This window comes from Pelodiscus sinensis, chromosome 13, assembly GCF_049634645.1.
Source record: "Pelodiscus sinensis isolate JC-2024 chromosome 13, ASM4963464v1, whole genome shotgun sequence".
Lineage (NCBI taxonomy): Eukaryota > Metazoa > Chordata > Testudines > Trionychidae > Pelodiscus > Pelodiscus sinensis.
The window spans coordinates 17,206,446-17,225,635 of record NC_134723.1 but is presented as its reverse complement, the minus strand read 5'-3'; the positions used below and the strand labels follow the sequence as shown (position 1 = coordinate 17,225,635).

At 43.6% G+C, this 19,190-nt stretch overlaps 1 protein-coding gene and 1 long non-coding RNA gene across 3 annotated transcripts in view; both read left to right on the top strand.

The window, feature by feature from the left end:
• Positions 1-6,427: 6,427 nt before the first annotated feature.
• SH3BGRL (SH3 domain binding glutamate rich protein like) overlaps positions 6,428-19,190 on the top strand; it is a 64,369-nt gene continuing 51,606 nt past the window's right edge. Inside the window, exon 1 of one of the 2 annotated variants that reach the window (XM_075940773.1) lies at positions 6,428-7,054. In XM_075940773.1, the coding sequence (XP_075796888.1) occupies positions 6,725-7,054 (330 nt within the window). In that variant the 5' untranslated portion in view covers positions 6,428-6,724. The remainder of the gene's footprint in view (positions 7,055-19,190) is intronic. The other variant, XM_006130453.4, reaches the window with a different exon arrangement.
• Positions 12,494-13,939, top strand: LOC142831211 (uncharacterized). Its single transcript, XR_012906865.1, has 2 exons — positions 12,494-13,059; positions 13,713-13,939. It is a non-coding gene; the product is annotated as an uncharacterized LOC142831211 (long non-coding RNA).

Here is a 19,190-nt window from a genome sequence, read left to right as displayed (position 1 = left end):
TCCTTGGTTTATGATTATACATATATAAAACAAACTAAAACTGAAAGCAATTAGTTAATTTTCCTTTATTCTGTGTCTGCAGTTTATCAAATAGGGCACATCTAGACTGCCCATGGCTTTTGAAATAAGATATGCAAATTCAGCGTGAATTTGCATATCTTCTTCCGATCCCGTTTTCTGGAGTTTTTTCGAAAAAAAAAGCAGTCTAGACATGGTTCTTTCAGAAAAACCTCCTTTTTCGAAAGACCCCTTCTTCCTAAAAAAATGAGGTGTACAGGGGTCTTTCGAAAAAGGGTCTTTTTTCCGAAAAAAACGCGTCTAGACTGCTTTTTTTCAAAAACACTCTTCCCAAAACAGGATCTGAAGAAGATATGCAAATTTGCGCCAAATTTGCATATCTTCTTTCAAAAGCTGCAGTCAGTCTAGATGTGCCCATAGACAGTAACTGATTGAAAGAAGGGAAATAAACTAACTTGAAGACCTCATATATATAGACACACTACATTAGCTGCACAGAGGAATCAGAGTTAACTCTTAGCTCTGAACACATTATACATATGAAATAGGAGTTACTTTGGTGGCAGTGCAAATCGTGTACCTTTGCCCTAGAATAAAAATACGGATTCCCTTGTTTCGGCTGCAGTTTTGGTCTACTGTGAGAAGGATAATTAAGCACTTCAACAACTCTCTAACAGTGAAAACAAAAATAGCATGGATTTTAGATGAGTGACATGGGAATAGATAATATGCAATATTCTGCCAACAGTACAGAAAATTTATTATTATGAGTCAGGATAACTTAGTTATTATAATAATACCCAGTGTATTTATTGCTTTTAACTTAATACATTTTCCTTCATGAAGCTAAATTGTCTGTTAAAGTGCCTTTGGAGACTGATTATTAGAATAGGTTTTTTAGTTGGCAAGGAAAAAGGGTACAGCTCAAGTCACTAGCATGTCAACCTTGAAAATTATTTTTTTGAGGGAGAGAAGAGCTGATGAGTAAATATTTAACTAACTCCCTTCTTATAGTCCATTAGAACTGCCCGATTTCATGTTGTCTTCACTCTGCTTTACTTTCTTCTGCCACTCTTTGGTATTCTTTATTTCAGTGTTTTGCTCTGACTGCAAGTGCTAGTTGTTAAAATTGGAGCAAAAGGTCCAAATGAAAACTACAGGCTTTAATGTGTCACAATTTAACTGTATAGTACTTAGTACTTACCATACTACTTTGATTATTTCCATAGCAGTAGTACTCTAAGGTCCCTTCTCATGCTAGATGAATATGTAATCACCGACAGTTCCTGTTCCCAGAGAGCTTACAATGTATGGCCCCTGTCTACAAGAATAGTCTACGTGGCTACAGTGTTCTGGCCATGTGGCTGGAGCTCCTTACATGATTGGTGCCTAATTTAACATCTAAGGGGGTGTCTATATTGCAGGGCTTAACTTGAAATAAGCTACACAAATTGCGCTTATTTCAAAATAGGGAGCATCTGCACAGCACTTATTTCGAAATAGAGCACACTTCCTCCAACTTCACTTATTCCTTGTACAATGAGGGTTACAGAAGCTGGAGTAAGAAGTTCTCTAGCTTGACAGTATTTTGACATTATTTTGAAATAACTGCCTGCTGTGTAGACACGGACTAAGTTATTTTGGAATAGCGCTAGTTATTTAGAAATAGTGTTGCAGTGCAGACATACCCTAAGAGGAAACTACGTCAATTGCGTAGCTTATTTCAAAATAGATTATTTCTAAACTTCTACACTGTACTTACTTCAAATACAGCACTCTTCCTCCAACTTCCCTTACTCCTAGTACAGTGAGGGTTACAGGAGTCAGACTAAGAAGTCCCCCAGGTTGACAGCATTTTGACATTATTTCGAAATAGAATCATAGAACTGGAAGAGACCTCAGAAGGTCATCAAGTCCAGCCCCCTGCTCTAGGCAGGACCAGTTCCAACTAAATCAACCCGGCCAGGGCTTTGTCAAGCCGAGACTTAAACACCTCTAGGGATGAAGACTCCACTACTTCCCTAGGTAACCCTAGTGCTTCACCACCCTCCTAGTGAAATAGTTTTTCCTAATATCCAACCTGGACCTCTCCCACCACAACTTGAGACCATTGCTCCTTGTTCTGCCATCTGTCACTACTGTGAACAGCCTCTCTCCATCCTCTTTGGAACCTCCCTTCAGGAAGTTGAAGGCTGCTATCAAATCCCCCCTCACTCTTCGCTTCTGAAGACTAAACAGACCCAAGTTCCTCAGCCTCTCCTCATAAGTCATATGCTCCAGCCCCCTAATCATTTTGGTTGCCCTCCGCTGGACCCTCTCCAAAGGATGTGGATGCATTGAAATAATTGCTGGATGTGTAGACGCGGACTAAGTTATTTTGAAATAATGTTGCCGTATAGACATACCCTTAGAAAGAATGTAGAAGAACAGGTGGAGAACTTGTGATATTAGTTTCCTTGAACTCTGGGATTAAGTGATTGCCATTAAATCTATACACAGCAGCTGTTTGCTGAGATGCCCTAGGGACAGCTATGAAGAAAGAGAATTAATTCCTTTGCAGTACAATTGTTTAGATTGACATTCTATTGTTTTAAAACTCTTCATACAGAACTTATTTAATTTGCCGAATGTATTTTTCCAGAGGGTTATTGTTTTAGTGGCACTGATGTGTCTTGTACTGGTATTTAATTGTGTATAAATTGCATTCATATAACTGAGAATAGCCTAAGGATGGGAGCTTTTTAACTCTTTATTAAATATTCAAGATGCTCTACATTTTTTACTAGGAGCAAAATCTGTTAATTTAAAAAAAAAATCTCTCACATTGGCATACATGTTACAAAATCCCCCACTTGCTTTTCCATCCCTCCTGCTGAAAACCTCATCCATTCTTTGGTTATCACTCAGCTCAGCTCCTATAACCTCTCCCTGTTTGGTCTCTCTAGTTCTTTCCACTCCATTCTAATCTCAATACTATTGCCAAGAGCAGCTTTCAGTCTTTCTGCTTATCCACCTTCCTTGTTTCTCATTTCCCATTGCCATTCCTCAAATCTCTGCTCTGGGATACTCTCAATCAGCATCAGATTAAGACTTTGTTCTTTTCGTACTAAGCTTGTAGATCTGTTCCTGCATGCTACTGGACAGCTTCCTACTTATGATCTTTTAAAATCTTTTGGGGGTCTGATCCCACTCCATAGAAATCAATGGGAGTTTTGCCATTAATTGAAATGGAAATAGGAGTAGAAGGCCCTTTATCTCCGTTACCAATTCCTGAATTTGTACCTTCTTTTTTGCCATGTCTTGTGGTTGAAAAAATCATCACATTCACCTTTCCCAGTCTTTCAAAAGTTATGGAGACCCATCTGTTCATGAAACATTCTTGATACAGAGATAACTCATGCAGTGTATTTGTTCTGTATTTTATTTTCCTCTCTTTACACCTGTGCTTTATTATAAGTTGTTTGGAGCAGGGAGCCACATTTGAATAGCATTATGCTAACAAATATAGTTGAAAACTGCAAAAGGGAGACAGAAAATTAATGACTGTATGCAAAATCATTCTAATGTAATGCAACAACTATGCAAATCAGCATAATGCAATGATCATAACAAAAGCAATATTCACTGTCCCCTTTTTTGAAAATACTGTATTACCATCTGTATAAGCCCATTCCTGCATGGTCCAGATCACCAAATGTGTGGAGCTAAGCTTTTTTTTATGGGCTTCAATGTGGATCCTGAGAGGACTCAGCCCTTCCCCAAAGGAACTAGTATCTTGCAGAATTGGGACCTAGGATTTTTCTTCTCATAGCTCCTCTTTCAGCTGAACACTGTAATTTCTAAATTGATGTTGCCTTTACTGCATTGTGGAATGATTACAATGTAACAAGTCCTGACTTTACTTAAGGATGATGAAGTTGGAGTGGCTGTAAAGGAGAAAGATATACTTAAACAAGCTTCTTTACTTAGGCCAAGTCTACACTAGACCTGAAAGGTTAGGGTGAGGCAGGGATGGGCAATAATTTTTGCAGGGGGGGGGGCACTTCACAAATTTTGGTTTGTGGTTGTGAGCAGACAGGGCAGGGCCTCAGGCAGAAGAGGTGGGATTGGGGCTACAAGAAGGAGCGTGTGAGAGAGAGACGGACTTTGAGACAGATTGAGTGCGTGTGGCACAGCGACTTGGAGAGTGTGTGTGGCAGTGTGTATGGGACTGATTATGTGTGCATGTGTGTGATACCGACTGTGTGTGTGTGACAGCGCCACAAAGAGTGTATGATGGCAAAACTCTAACTAATAGGGTTGCATTGTAATGCAGGTTTTTTAGGAAAATGTGTCAGTAGTAGGCTTTTAACACTACTCCTGTCAGCTCGCTGGCTCCCAGCACTCCTGTGGCACTCAGCAGTCCAGAGCCTGGAAAAGGCATGGAGATTTCCATAGTGTGTAAATAGTGAAAAGGTGCAGGGAATTCTCAATTACCACTGCAGAATGGGTGATTGAGGCATGCTTTTTCTCTGTCCTCTGCCAAGCAGACAAGAGTGAGGAAGATATCAAGATGCACTTTCAGCACAGAATCATGCAGGAAATTTTCATCTCAGGTCCATCAAGGGTTACCATTAAAATGCCACAGCTAAGTGGCAAATAAGAAAAAGATAAGCCATGATGGAAAGTTTTCCTACAGTTTGTCTCATAGAAGCTCTCTCCATTCTGTAAACAGAAACTGGTGTAAAAAACAGTCCAGGGTTTGCTAGTATCCCCTGAATGCTGAGACCTGAGAGCATGCTCCAGAAACTGTGGGATGGAATTCACATGCACTAAAAGTGGACATGGCACAGGCAACAGCAGTCAATCCAGACAGTCAACCCTACAATCTAGTTCTGCAATAATAACCAGACATATTTTTCATGCAGAAACCATCTTTAAAAAGAAATCTAAACCCTTGGCTGCAGATACAAATTACCTCTGACATTCCTGATTAACAATTCTCAAGCCCTACTTGTAAAAAAAATTACAAAAAGAACAAAATCCATAAACGTTTTCTAAATTGAGACCACGTCCTTATTTAAAAAATGGCATTAAACTTGAATTCTAACCATTACAATTTCTAGCTTTGGATGCACTGTGATGCATGTGTGGGTAACACAAATGAAAACTGTACTCCAAGAGGATTCATTTTTAAGGCCACATCTTCATTTATCATATCATAGATTAATTTTCTGTTGTTCAATTTAGCCAGTCCAGTCAGCACCAGTACTCCTTCCAGTCCCCTGTCTAGCATTTCTCTCCAGTCCTCCCAGCTAATAAGCAGAAGTGCATACAGCTGCCTTTTTCCCTTCAGCTCCCCCCACCTTGCTCTGTCCTGCAGCAGAGTTGATCCCAGGATTCTCCTGGAGCTGTGCAAGGGGGTGGTGAAGGGGAGAGGGATATGCAGGGTGTTCTGTACCCCTAGTTTTACAGGGCAGGGGTCATAAACAGAGACACAGCAGAGCTAATCTGAAGCTTGTGACTCAGAGAAGTGCAGAAGGGAGGGGGTGAGAGAGGCAATAGAGAAGGACAGATTTCCCTTAAAGAGTCAGGATCTAGACTACAGGGTTTTTTTTGAAAAAACTTCACCTGTATCTAGACTGCTGCTGCTGCTTTCTTTCAAAATTAAATCAAAAGAATGCACCGGTTTTTCTGAGAGCGGTAAACCTTATTTTACGAGGAAGAATGCCTTTTTTTCAAAACAGCTCTTTTGAAAAAAAAAGGCGTTCTTGAATGCAGACAGGGCTTTTTTGAAAGAGAGCAACCAGATTGCCTATGTGCTCTCTTTCAAAAAAAAGCACATCACTTTTTTGAAAAAAGTTGTGGCTGTCTAGATGATCTCTTTCGAAAGAAGCATGTAGTCTAGACATACCCTTAGAAACACACTCAGTCCCTACCACACTGTCTCTGTGTCACACACAATCACTGTCACTGCCATGCAAACTCAATGTCACAAACAAAAGACAGGACTATGCAGCATGTTAAAGACTAACAAGATGGTTTATTAGGTGATGAGCTTTCGTGGGGCAGACCCAGGAAAGCTCATCACCTAATAAACCATCTTGTTGGCCTTTACAGTGCTACATAGTCCTGTCTTTTGTTTCAGCGGGACCTGACTAACACGGCTGCATCTCTATCACTAGTCCCACTGTCACAAAGTATGTCTCTCTCAGTCTCCCTGTAGCCCCAACCCCACTCCTTCTGCCCGAGCCCCCTCCCTTTCCAGGGGCAGAGCCCGCCCACCCTCACGTACCAAAATGTGTGAAGTGGCCTCCCCTGCAAAATGACTGCCCCTCCCCGATTTGTATTTTCAAACATTGACCATCAAACAGCACGCTGCACGCAGGCCCCCAAGGCGCATCTCCAGGAGTCATGAGAGCCACACGGTAAAAGGAGCAGAGCGGCGGCTGCACGGCTCCGGGGGGACGGGCAGCCCCCGAAGAGGGCGGGTGGCTGCAGCCCGGCGGGGCAGAGCGAGCGGCGCCTGTGCCTTTAAGAGCCCGGCCCTGGCAAGCGGGGCGCAGACGCTCTACAACGGGGACTCAACAGCCCCTCCCCCCAATTTTGCCAACTCAGCAGGGGCCCCCTCCCTGGCCGGGGCCGCGCCTCCGCCTCAGCTCCTCCCCCGCCGGCCAGCGGCCCCTGCCTTCAGGGGCCCAGTGCCCCCGCTCTGCGCCGCGTGCCAATGAAAGGCGGAGTGAGGGCAGCGGCTTCAACAGATGTTACCGCGCATGCCCAGTGCACCGCAAGCAGCGCTCAGTGGCGAACCTCACAGCGGCGGGCGGGGCTGAGGGGCCCCGCCCCGCCCCCGCGCTGCCCCAGCTCCGGCTGCTCCGCCAGCGCACACCCAGCACGAGGCGCCAGCACCGCTCCGCTCAGGATGGTGATCCGCGTGTACATCGCCTCCTCCTCCGGCTCTACGGCGGTAAGCGCGGGCCGGCAACGTGCGTCCAGCAGACCCCCTCGCGCCCCGTGCAGGGCTGCGGGATGCTCGGGGGCGTTGTCCGCTGGCGGGGTACGCGCGACCCGGGGTGAGCCCGCACTGAACAGCTGCCCGCAGGCGAGGGGAAGGTTACACATCAGTACAGCGCGCAGGAGCAATTTGGTACAGGGGTTCCCAGAGCAATTGAACCAAACTCTAAACCAGATCATGGAACCAGCCTCAAGCCTCGGGGTGCACAAGTACTCCGCAGCACCCCTCGTTCCAGCACTTCTGCATCTATATGCAGGCTGGTTGTAAGAGCGGGTTACACGTGTGTTTGCAGGCTGGGGCGGGGGGGAGAGAGGAGGTTACACGACTGTCTGTAAGCTGGGGGGGGGGGAAGAGTTACACATCTGTTTTGAGATTGGGGGGCAAATCATGAGAAACCCGTAGCAAAACTCCGGTTGGCTCCAGTCGGGCTAGGGTTTGGCTTATGGGTGAAGGGGAGATGCACAAACTCTGCTGTCAGAGGTGGTCCTGTGACTGTGTGATACCTGAGTTGTTTTCTCTCCTGTTGCTTGCTGTTTGTGTGTTTGTTTTCCCTCCCCTTTTCTGAGATCCTAAGACTTGCAGTTTAAATGCGTCAGTGAAAGAGGAAACAGAATTGCATCAGTGGCTTATGTGAGAGAGAGAGAGATGGAGCTGTTGTTCAAAGTGCTCTAGCGATTTTAATAGCTACTAACAGCTACTTCAAGCTGCTCATTTGGAAGTACGATAAAGTGGGTGAAACCTGAAAGGTGGCTATGATAAACCTGTGTTACATTCTCTGAGAGACCTCAGGCAGAGTTGGAAAAGCTGAGATGTGATACGAGTAAATGCCTTCTTCCCAGTTTCTCTGCACCCTCCCAGCCATCCACCCATGTTTGCTTCTTCACCCATCTCACTGGACATTTCCTCCGGAACCCCAGGCCAGTGACAGCACAGCTTATGTTTTATACCTGAAAAAAGGTTAGGATCAGGGTTGATATCTTTGTTTTCTGAAAATTTGGTGACTTCCTAAATGTAAATCCTTTTAATTGAAGAGATGTATTTTTTCTCATTTATGGAGAGAGACTTTAAAGGATAATGGTTGTCCCTTAAAGAGATACAATTTTATACACTTTTAGCAATATTCCCCTTTTTCGTGTCTCAGTCTCTCTAGAAAATCCAAGTATCTGCTGCTTAGCCCAGCAGCAGTTTTTCATTGTTGAAATTCTTGTAATGTAATCATAGTGGCACTTCTATTTCTTTTTAAACCAGCGTGGAGAACCTCAGGCCTGGGGGCTGGAATCAGCCCCTGAGGCTCCAGGATCCTCCTCACATTGAAGAGCCCTTGTTGATGCTCCACCTCCCCTGCCACCCACCTACAGGGCTGGAGCATACAAAATCTACTAGCCTGGGCCCCCCTAGGCTCTGGTGTGCCAGGGGTATGTGAGGAGTGTCTTTTCCCTTTTCAGTCAGCTGCTTCTCACTTGGTTTCTTATTAGTGTGCACCCCCGACTGACTTTTCTATGGGTCAGTGGCCCCCAACCCAAAAAAGGTTTTCCACCCCCGTTTTAAACATTATAATAAACTCTATAAAACTTGAGGGGAGAGAGGAGGCTCAGACATTTGGATTGTTGGATTGGATTCTTGCCATAAAATAGAATGTTCCTTTCCCATTTTCTGCCACTTTCAAAGCTTATCCCGTAGACAGGGCCAGTTTGTTTGCAAATTGGTAAACTGTGCCTGCAGGCAGGTCCCCTTCTAAGCAAGAGTCACTTCACTCACTACCTTAGAGTATGGAATGCTTGATTAATAATTGAAGAAAAACTTGCAGTTCACCTCCATCCCAGGTCTTTTTTTCTAAATGGGAGGAGAAGCTTGTGCTTGAAGATGTCCTGTTTACTGTTGCTGGTCACTGAAAAGAAAGCATTATTGCCTTTGCCATTTTGGAGTTGCTACATGGCTTTTAATCTGACCTTCCCCCACTTACTCCCAACTACTGTTCTTAAAGAATTTCAGTGGAATTGCACATTTTCACAGGCAGCCTCCTGCTTCTGGAATGTTCAGGCAAACCACAATGTTAATTGCTAATGCCAGAGACAGTTGATCGGGTCAGCGTTCTGTTTCAGTTACATTATTTCTGTTGTTCCAAGTGATTGCTGGAAATGTCTGGCTGCTAATTTAGTTGTTAGAGTTTATTACAATATTATTATGAAATGCTGAATTTCATGCCTTACATATGAAATTTGTTTTATGCATTGATCAATCACAAAGTTTAAAAATAAATAAACACAAACAGTGATGTTTACTTGGGGGTGGGTGGTTCAGATCTTCCTGATGGTGACCAAAAGATATGGATGCCTGACTGTTTTGATCTCTATTAAAGTTGGTTCCCCTCAGTCCAGAGCATAGTGGACTTCACTATGGGAGTGTTGTAAACTGTACTAAATAACGTGCCATGCAAGAATGGACTTTGGGAACAAACAGCATCAAATGATTTGCATGGGGCCTCTGATAGGGAGGTGAATGTAAATTTCCCCTCTCCCCTTGGTTATGCAAAAATCTAGCCTTTTCAAGCAGTTTTAAGGAGCATGCCATTGTCCTCTGGTTACCTGTTCCTGGAGTCTGAAGATCAAAAGTCCAAGGCAGATCTGTATAAGGGTTTGCTTGTTCTAAGCTGAGGCTGCTAGGAACTTGTAACCACAGAAAAACCTCTCTGTGGAGTTTGAAGGACTGCCTCTGGCCAGATTTTTGTTCTCTGGTAAACTATATTTAGTGCATGTAGATTTTGTTGTTTGTAACATATTTTCTCTCTAAAGCTTTCACCTTAAGAATACATGTTCTTGTTTAGGAAGAGCTATGTGATACTATGTGGTCCCCACTGGGGGTTCTTGTGCATTTCAAAGCAGGCACCTGCGTGCAGCCGGAATCAGCAGGACTTCCTGCTGGTCCCAAGCTGTTCAGAGTTCCGCATTCCTCCTTTGAAATGTACAAGTGCCAATGGACTAGTCCATTAACCTCATTTTAACATCCTTAGTTTGGCCAAATGGAACTGTAGCTTGCATTCTGTTTCCACCATTTCTACTCCAGTAGTTGTATTCAGTTTTATTCCATAGTGCTTGGCATTTGGCAGAATTGGACCTGGCTAGCTTTTTGTACGTGTAATTTGATTCAGCCTGTATGACATCTACAGATGAAACCAGATTCAACAAGCAGGAGGCACAACAGTGGTATTTTGGTATGTGGTACTCAAGGCCGTTATCTGTGTCCAGGATATCTGCAATTTTGTGAAATTCAACAGATCTACAGAAAAATTGGTCAGAAGCCAACAAGTGAGAGGCACCCCCCCCAAAAAAAACCCCAACCCTCACTGATGTGGCCCCCCAACTGAGATACTTTACTTCCCTTATGCTCCAGCCCTAGGGAGGGGAGAGGAGGCAGGGAGTACCAAGCTTCAGGGCTTCCCACAGGCTGGATTAACTCCTTTTGGGGCCCAGGGTTAGTAGATTTTGTGAGCTCCCCAGCCTCTGGGGTGAAACCAAAATGAGGGATTCAGTGTGTGGGAGGGGGCTACCAAGGAGTGGGATGGGGTAAGGTTGGGGGTCTGGGAGGGAGGTACGGTGCTGGAGCGAGAGAGCTGGGAGGGATGTGCAAGAGAAGGCTGAGAGTGGGGTGTCAGCAAGGGTGCAGGAGTCAACGGGAACTGGAAAAGCTGGGCAGGAGAGGGGAATGGGAAAAGGATGCAGGTGCCAAGACTGGTTGGCTATGATGCCATGGGGGGGGGCGCTTACCTAGCTCCGTGCTCCCCACTGCTCCCATTGGCAGAAATCTGGCTCAGAGAAACCCTCCTATGAGCAGTTTCCAGCACTACATTCTCGTCATTTCACAAAGATTGGATGCTTTGCGCATGTGCAGTGGCACCATTTCAGATTTTGGTGGGGGTGGGTGATCTGTGCATATCCTGATGGGGGCGGGACAGCAGCTTCAGCCGTTTTACTGAGCTTGCTTAGTACAAGCCAAGCAGCAAATGGGGTGGGGGAAAACTGATTCCATTTGCCCTCCCCACACATATATATCACCTCTTTCTAGGGCTACGAATGCACTAGAAAATTCTAGGTTTTTTGGGGCAGATTGCTTAGCAATTAGCTGACAGGAACCCTGTATAAAATTCCTATATAAAAGACAGAAAATTTAAATAAATATTAGATCCACTCTGCTCTAATATTAACATGTTCTGACATCTTGTGGCAAGTCACTTAAGGACACTGGTTAGCCTTAAAATGTTAAAATATAGTCTTAATCTCTCTCTCTGCAGTTAGAGACCAAGAGTCCCGACACTTTCTTACTATCTCAGCTCTGGAAGGGGAGTGGGGTCTAGTGGGTTACTTCAGAGTGCAGATACATTTGGGTGCTGTATAAGAACGTTAGACTAGTCTTACTGGGTCAGACCAATGGTCCATCTAGCCCACTATCCTGTCTTCCAATAGTGGCCAATGCCTGGTGCTTCAGAAGCATCACCAGAAGAGGAAATCATTAAATGATCCATCCTCTTTCACTCATTCACAGCTTCTGGCATACAGAGACAATATTCCTACCCATTCTGGCTAGTAGCCATTGATGGACCTACTCTCCTTGAACTTACTTTTTTCTTATTGGACCCCTGTTACAGTTTGGGCCTTTCCACCATAACCTGGCAAAGAGTTCCACAGGTTGACTGTGAAGCAATAATTTGGTGTAAATTTGCTGTCTATAAATTTAAATTAAGTCTTGTGTTATGTTAGTGATGGAGTAAATAACATTTCTTTATTTTATTTTTCCACATCATTTGTGACTTTCTAATCTAGACCACTAACATATCCCCCCATCCTTTAGTCATTTCTTTTCCAAGCTGAAAAGTCCCAGTCTTGTTAATCTCTCCTCATGGAAGCTGTTCATTACCCCTAATTGTTTCTGTTGCCCGTTCTGTACCTTTTCCAAATCCAATGCATCTTTTTTTTTTTAGATGGGGTGACCAGATCTGCATACAGTATTCAAGATGTGGGCATACTATAACTTTATATAGAGGCAATATGATATTTTCTGTCTTATCTATTCCTTTCCTAATGATTCCTAATACTCTGTTAGCTTTTTAGTTTTTAGACCTCACTGCACATTGAGCAGATGTTTTCAGGGAACTATCCGTAGTGATTCCAAGGTCTCTTTCTTGAATGGTAACAGCTATTTTAGATCCCATCATTTTTGTGTGCATAATTGGGATTATATTTTTCCATGTGCAATACTTTGCACTTATCAACACTGAATTCTATCTGCTATTGTGTTGCCCAATTACCTAGTGTTGTGAGATCCCTTTAACTCTTTGCAGTCAGCTTTGGACTTAACTATTTTGAGTAATTTTGTAGTATCTGCAAATTTTGCCATCTCTCCATTTACCCCCTTAGTAAGAACATTTAAAAGTTTAAATTTAAACAACAAATGGTCTGGAAGCACTTATAGACTAACAAAACATGTAGATGGTATCATGAGCTTTCATGGGCACAACCCACTGAAGAAGTGGGCTGTGCCCACAAAAGCTCATGATACCATATACATGTTTTGTTACTCTGAGTGCTTCCAGACCATTTGTTATGTTTATCCTGTACAGACTAACTCAGCTACCCCTGAAGCATTTAAAAGTTTAACAGTACAGGTCCAAATGCAAATCCCAACAGCACAACACTCATTGCTTCTCCTCCTCTTTCCCCTTCCCCCCTCCCCCCCAGCTTTTAAGTACCTGGCAATGTTTTCAGGATGATCTAAGGATCCCATAATTACTTGAATGACCAGTCTTTTATTATTCTTAATCACCTGCCTCCCTTTTTTTATAACCAGCTCCCTGTCCCAAAGGCAAAGATGACAACAGCTCAAACTCCATTGCAGTTAAGAGCTGTCTTTGGAGCCAGCACATGCAGCTTTAAGCAGATCTCAAATATGAAATCCAGGGATTCAGACTTGATACTTATCCACTCTAAATGGCATCCATGCACATGTGGCTGTGTTTTAGCAAATCAGAATGCTGGCTTGCCATGCTGAAAGTAGTGAGTAACTAAGTGCTTCCAGACTTTTTAGTGGAGTAAAAAGTACAATGTTTACTTTCACTTCTACTCAAGTAGTTTTTTTAGTATCACAAAAATAAATTACTTGAGTAAAGTACAAATATAGAAAATATATACTTTGTTACACTACTCAAGTACTTCTACTTACTTACTTTCCACCTCTACTTGTTATGCCCTCATGCTACCAGTGATGATGTGATAGATTCTGTGCTGGCATATCTGGCTATTAGGAAGAGCCCTGCTTCTGGGGGCAGATATCAAGAAAGTGAGGACCTAGATTTCATTATTTTCACATAGTATTTTATTTAAAAACACTAGTATTTTAATGTTGCTGTTCTCTTTGGTTTGGAGCACTACTGACTCTTTCTTCCTTTGCCTTTAAACATTGGATTAGTCCCAGTCTGGAGAGAGGATGTCTCCAGTGAGTAACCCCATTTCTCTTCCCCCACATAATGTAGTGGGGTTCATGGGGGAATGTGATCCCTAAAGGAAGGGGACAGCAGCAAATGAGTGCTGTAGCAACATGGGGTGGTTAGTGGATTTACTTTATGTAAAGGGGCATGAGAGGCAGGGGGGTTGACAGTTGTGCCTTGTAACTCATGGTCCTTTTCTGTATTCTCTTTTCCGTATCTTAGGCTTGTGGGAGAGACTGAAGAGGCATTTCCAGACTCTAGAAATTCCAGTAAAATAAGTAGATTGGTGGAGTTTGTGAATCTGTCAAGTAACCATGATTCTTTTGTGTGGTATTTTTGCAAGTGAATTATTCTACGATATTCTTCCACTCCCTCTTCATCCTCCAAAATTAGAAAGTGTTAGCTTAAAAGAGGGAAAAAAATTAATAAAGTGGGCTTTTTAAATTGTATTTGTGTGTCCTGGTGTGTTCCTTCGAGGCTTTGGTGGAGGCTTGCGTTGCTGTATGCACAGGCAATGCAGAGTGATACAACATGATGCTTAGCTTTACTGAGGAAATGCAGTTACAATGGGATGAAGACTTTTGTTCAAGAAGAAGCATTTTTGTCGATGGAAATACTATGTAGTGTTTTACCAGCATCCTTTGAGATGGAGTGGCGGATGCAAAGCCAGAATGCAATGGTGTGGACAAGGCTGAATAGCATTCATTGAGTCTTGTAATTCCAAAAGCCTTAAATAGATGAAGCATCCTTATCTGAATACTGTACTTGTAGACCTATCATTTTATTCTTAGTACTACTGTGACTAATCTGGTGCAGACTCACTTTGAACCTCATAATTTGGGGGCAGTCAGATGGATATACAGTTAAAGCACAACCATTCATTTTTGAAAATATATTTCTGTTTTTGACATATACAAAATGTAATATGATTGAACAGTGACTCTTTAATGGCCACATTACTGAGTTTAGTTTCACATCTTCCATAAACAATATCTGCATAAATACTCTTTTACATTTAGTAGCTTCCACACTGCATGTCTTTCTTGATGGAATAATATTAATTATTCTAAATAAGGGCTTTCAGGATGGTGGAAAATGAAATGTTACATGAACTTGTCTGAATGGTTAATCTGGGATGCAGTCTCCTTTTTTAAAAAAATAGTTCTTCTGATTTCTTTAAAAACAACCCCTACCCTCAACATACACTATTTTTAACGCTGGAAGAGAAGATTGCACATTAGAAAGTAATGTTTTAATTTATTCTATGGAATTCCAAAGATTAAACTGATTGCAGATGTTGAAAAAGCTAACTACCACAAATTCAAATAACAGCTATGGTACCAGGCAATGTTCCTATTTTTCTCGCCCCTGAGCAGAATACATTTTCTTATGTGCACCAACATGGAGGTGATGTTCGACACATCACCTTTATATTGGCGCACATAACAAAATTCATGTGGCTGGAGTGGGGCCACGGAGTTCTGTGGGAGGTTCTCAAGCAGGTGGTTAGGGTTCAAAAGTGTAAGGGCTCTGATTGGAGATGCAGGGTCTAGGGTGGTACTGGGGTTGAGGGACTCTGGATTGGGGTTTAAGGGCTCTGGCTGGGGTGCAGGATCTGGGGTGGGGCCAGGGATGAGGGCTTTGGGGTGCAGGAGGGTGCTCAGAGGGTTGGGGCTAAGCCCCTGCATGCAGCTTAATGGGAAGCTGTGCACCTTGGTGGAACCTAGGTGGCAGGCTATGATGGGTTGGATCACAGAGGTCCTTGAGACTGACCCAGTACGCTCATCATACCCCTGAACCTGCCTAACTACCTTCTGGGGCCCCTCACCACCATGTTATGCTGGGTCAGAAGCTCTGGTCTCCCCAGCAAATGCACTGAATTGGGATAACTGCCTCCCAGCAGAGTAACACAGGCACTGATGACAGCTCAGCTGTGGGAAGGCTTAGCTACTGGGACTTGACAGCACCAAGGAGCATAGCCCCAAATAAATCAGTCTTATTTTGTATAAAAGTTTTACACAGAGAAAGTTGGTAAGTTTGCTCTCTTATCTATGAAAGAGTTATATATAGCTGTTGCCTGATCCCGCCGCCTCCTCCCAGGTAACAATTACAGTAAACTTCTGATAATCCGGCACCTTTAGGACCCAGTGCCGGATAGTCCGGCAAATCTGATAATCAGAAGGGGGGGCTATGAGGGGTCCGGGGTGGGTTGGGGGGGATGCCACCCCAGACCCCTCATAGCCCCCCCTTCTGATAGTCCGTCTCTGCCCCAGGCGTCACTGATTCAGCTGCTGCTGGTCCGATTCAACCGCTGCTGAAACTGGGGCACCTGGGGCTCTTGGGGACGCCTGGGGCAGAGCAGCTGGGGTGCTGCTGGGTTGGTCCCGCAGCGCCGCTCCTCGGAGCTACTGGACCAGCCTGGCAGCATCCCAGCTGCTCTGCCCCAGGTGTCCCCAAGTCAGCCGCTACTGATACTGATCAGCGGCTGATTCCAGGAAGCCCGAGGCAGAGCTGCTTTGCCCCTGGCTTCCTGGAGTCAGCCGCTGGTCAGTTTCAGCAGTGGCTGAATCAGGACACCTGGGGCAGAGCAGCTGGGGTGCTGCCGGGTTGGTCCCACAGCACCGAGGAGCAGCGCTACTGGATCAACCCGGCAGCACCCCAGCTGCTCTGCCCCAGGCGTTCCCAAGCTCTGCCTCGGGCTTCCTGGAGTCAGCCGCTGGTCAGTTTCAGCAGCGGCTGAATCGGGGACAGCTGGGGCGCTACCTGGTTGGGTCCCGCAGCCCCGAGGGGCAGCTCTATGGGACCAACCTGGCAGTGCCCCAGCTGCTCTGCCCTAGGCGTCCCCGATTCAGCCGCTGGTCAGTTTTAGCAGCGGCTGAATCGGGGAACCTGGGGGCAGAGCAGCTCCAATGGTCCGGCTGCCCGGAGCACTTCCGGGTTCCTGATGGTGCCAGATCATCAGGAGTACCGGACCATCAGATGCCGGACCATCGGAGTTTTACTGTATTTACAGTGGGTTTGATAATAAGCCAGCGTTTTTATTAAGTGTAAAGAAGTAGAATTTAAGTTATTGCAAGTAAAACCAGACAAATCAAAATATTTTACTAAGCCAAAATAAAACAAAACACCAGCTAAGCCTCATGCGCTGAAAAATTGTTACAAATCATATTTCTCACCCTTTTTCTTATTTCATGTGCAGTTCTGCACAGCCAGAGCGTATCTTTTTCTCTGATCTGGGCCCAGAAATGCTCCTGTACCCTTCTTGTTACAGTTCTTTTTTCCAGGTATTCTTGTGCACCCTCTTAGGGTGGAGACGCAGTTCCAAAAGCCACCTGAAGATTATCACTGATTGCTTACCTTCCCTTTAACAGAATTTCTCTGGAGGAAACTTTTGTTTCTAGATCCTTTTCCTATCACCTGGAAAAATACCAATTCAAGATGAATTCCAGCACCAGGTGGCATGATCATGTATCTTTGTAGGACCAATCACAGTTTGAACATAAAGGAAAAACAAAACCATTTGGACCCCGGGAGAGCCTGGAAGCCCATCCAAATATGGACTGGATTTGACCTCCCATGGTCTGGGGAATTCCCTCATTTGGGACTAGTCCTGTCTCAAGGGTTCTGGTCCCACCTGTACCACTCACAGCTTTCACTAGAAGACCTAGATTAATATAACTGTTTTGCACTAAGTATTTCTAACTTAACATTCAAGAATGATACATACACACAAATAGACTACACATTTGGGGTGGCATGGGGGTGTCCATAGGCTGTTGAATGAAAGGTTGCTTGCTGTTTTGCATAAAGCATTCATATTCAAAAACCAATTTCCATAATATTGGTATAGTGTTACACAGGCATTCTACTGTTCTTAAATAGAAAGGCTTTACTAAATAAACGAGTATTATATACACAGATATGGGGAATTATGCTCCCGAATGAGGATTGAAAAGGATTTTCTATTAACGTTATCTATATGCTGAATGTATTACTATGGGAAATACCTGTTTAATGGGGTGTATTAGGATTGTTTAATGTTTTCATTGTGCTTTGATGAAGTAGGGCCCAGCTCTGCAAGGAGAGGAATGGACTCACTGTAGCAATTTGTGTTGCGTATCCCAATTGTTGTTGGTTTTTTAGGGGTGGGAGGGAGTCTTGATTGAGATTGGCACTGTAAGGAAAACAGATCTGGCAGAAACGTCTCACTGTATTTTAAGTGAGAGATTCAAGGTTTTGACTAATTTTAGCAAGGATTTAGAGGGGTAGCTGTGCTAGTCTGTAACTGAATAAAACGTAAAAAGCAACAAATAGTCTTGCAACACCTTAAAGACTAACAAAAAAAATGCAGATGGCTCATATCATTTACATTTGTTGTTAGTCACTAAAGTGCTGCAAGACTTTGTTTTTTTTATAGCAAGGATATTTATTACTTTTTACTGTAGCATTCTGAAGTTACAGCTGTTTTTCCAGGGGTATTGTCTAGAATTACTGATTGGTTTTCCATCGATTCTGAGGCTAGAAAGGACTATTCTGATCCTTTAGTCTGACCTCCTGTAGTAACATAGGCCAGAGAATTTCCACCAAATTACTAAAGCAGATTTTAAAAATCCAAACTTGATTTAAAAATTAAGTGATGGAGAATCCACCAGAACCTTTGGTAAACTGTTCCAATGGTAATTGCTCTCACTGTTAAAATGTATGCCTTATTTCCAGTCTGAATTTGTCTATCTTCAACTCACAGCCAGTGTTGTTTTCCTAGATGACTGTGCAAGTCAGTGAACTGGAAAGATAAATTATCAGTGGAACCTACAGAACTGTTGTTGTTTTAAAATGTTAATCTTTAAGCATGAAGATGTCTCAAGAGTGTTGCTTGCAGCCTTGGAGAGGCTGTGCACCAATATTTTGGGCAAAGACTGGAACATCTAAATAGAAAGTGCTAAAAAGGCTCTAGGATTCAGCTGCATGTATCACAAATATCAATAATGAAGACTAAAACAAAAAGGAGTTGTGGTCATATCCAGAAGTCTTGGATATACCTGTTGGGTTACCCCTCACTTAGTGGTTTTACCTTATATATTGGGGTACCACAGAGTCCACCAGTTCCTCCTGTTGAGCGGTTCCCTTACACAGCTCTGCTGAGCGAGGCTGTCAGGAAAGGACACAGACACTGAGATTAGCAGTAAATGGGAAGACTCGGGAATTGTGTGACCCTCAAGTGCACACCCTTTTTGGAGTATAAATCCAAAGTTGTATTGTCTTGCATTGCACAGAAAACTGTACCGTTTATGTTAACTGAAATTTGCCTCTCTCATTGTGGAGGAAGATATGCACAGCTTTTTGCCCCCCAATTTTTATTAATTCCAAAAACTGGTTTAGAAAAAACAAGTTTATTAACACAAAATATAGATTTTTAAATGATTACAAGGGATAGCAAACTGATCAAAGCAGATCACAGAGCAAACAAACATGTAAACTGTGCTTTACATAAAGAAACTGGTTATGAGTAATTTCTCACCCTCACTGATATTTTTAGGCATTTCTTTCACAGGACAGACCCCTTTCCCAGCCTGGGGTCAATTCTTTCTTCCCCAGACCAGTTTTAGGTGTTCATAACAGTATTCATGGGTGGGGATTCAGTGAAGAAAAGAACCAAGATTAACTCATTTCCCTCCCTTAAACAGGATTTGCATATGGGGG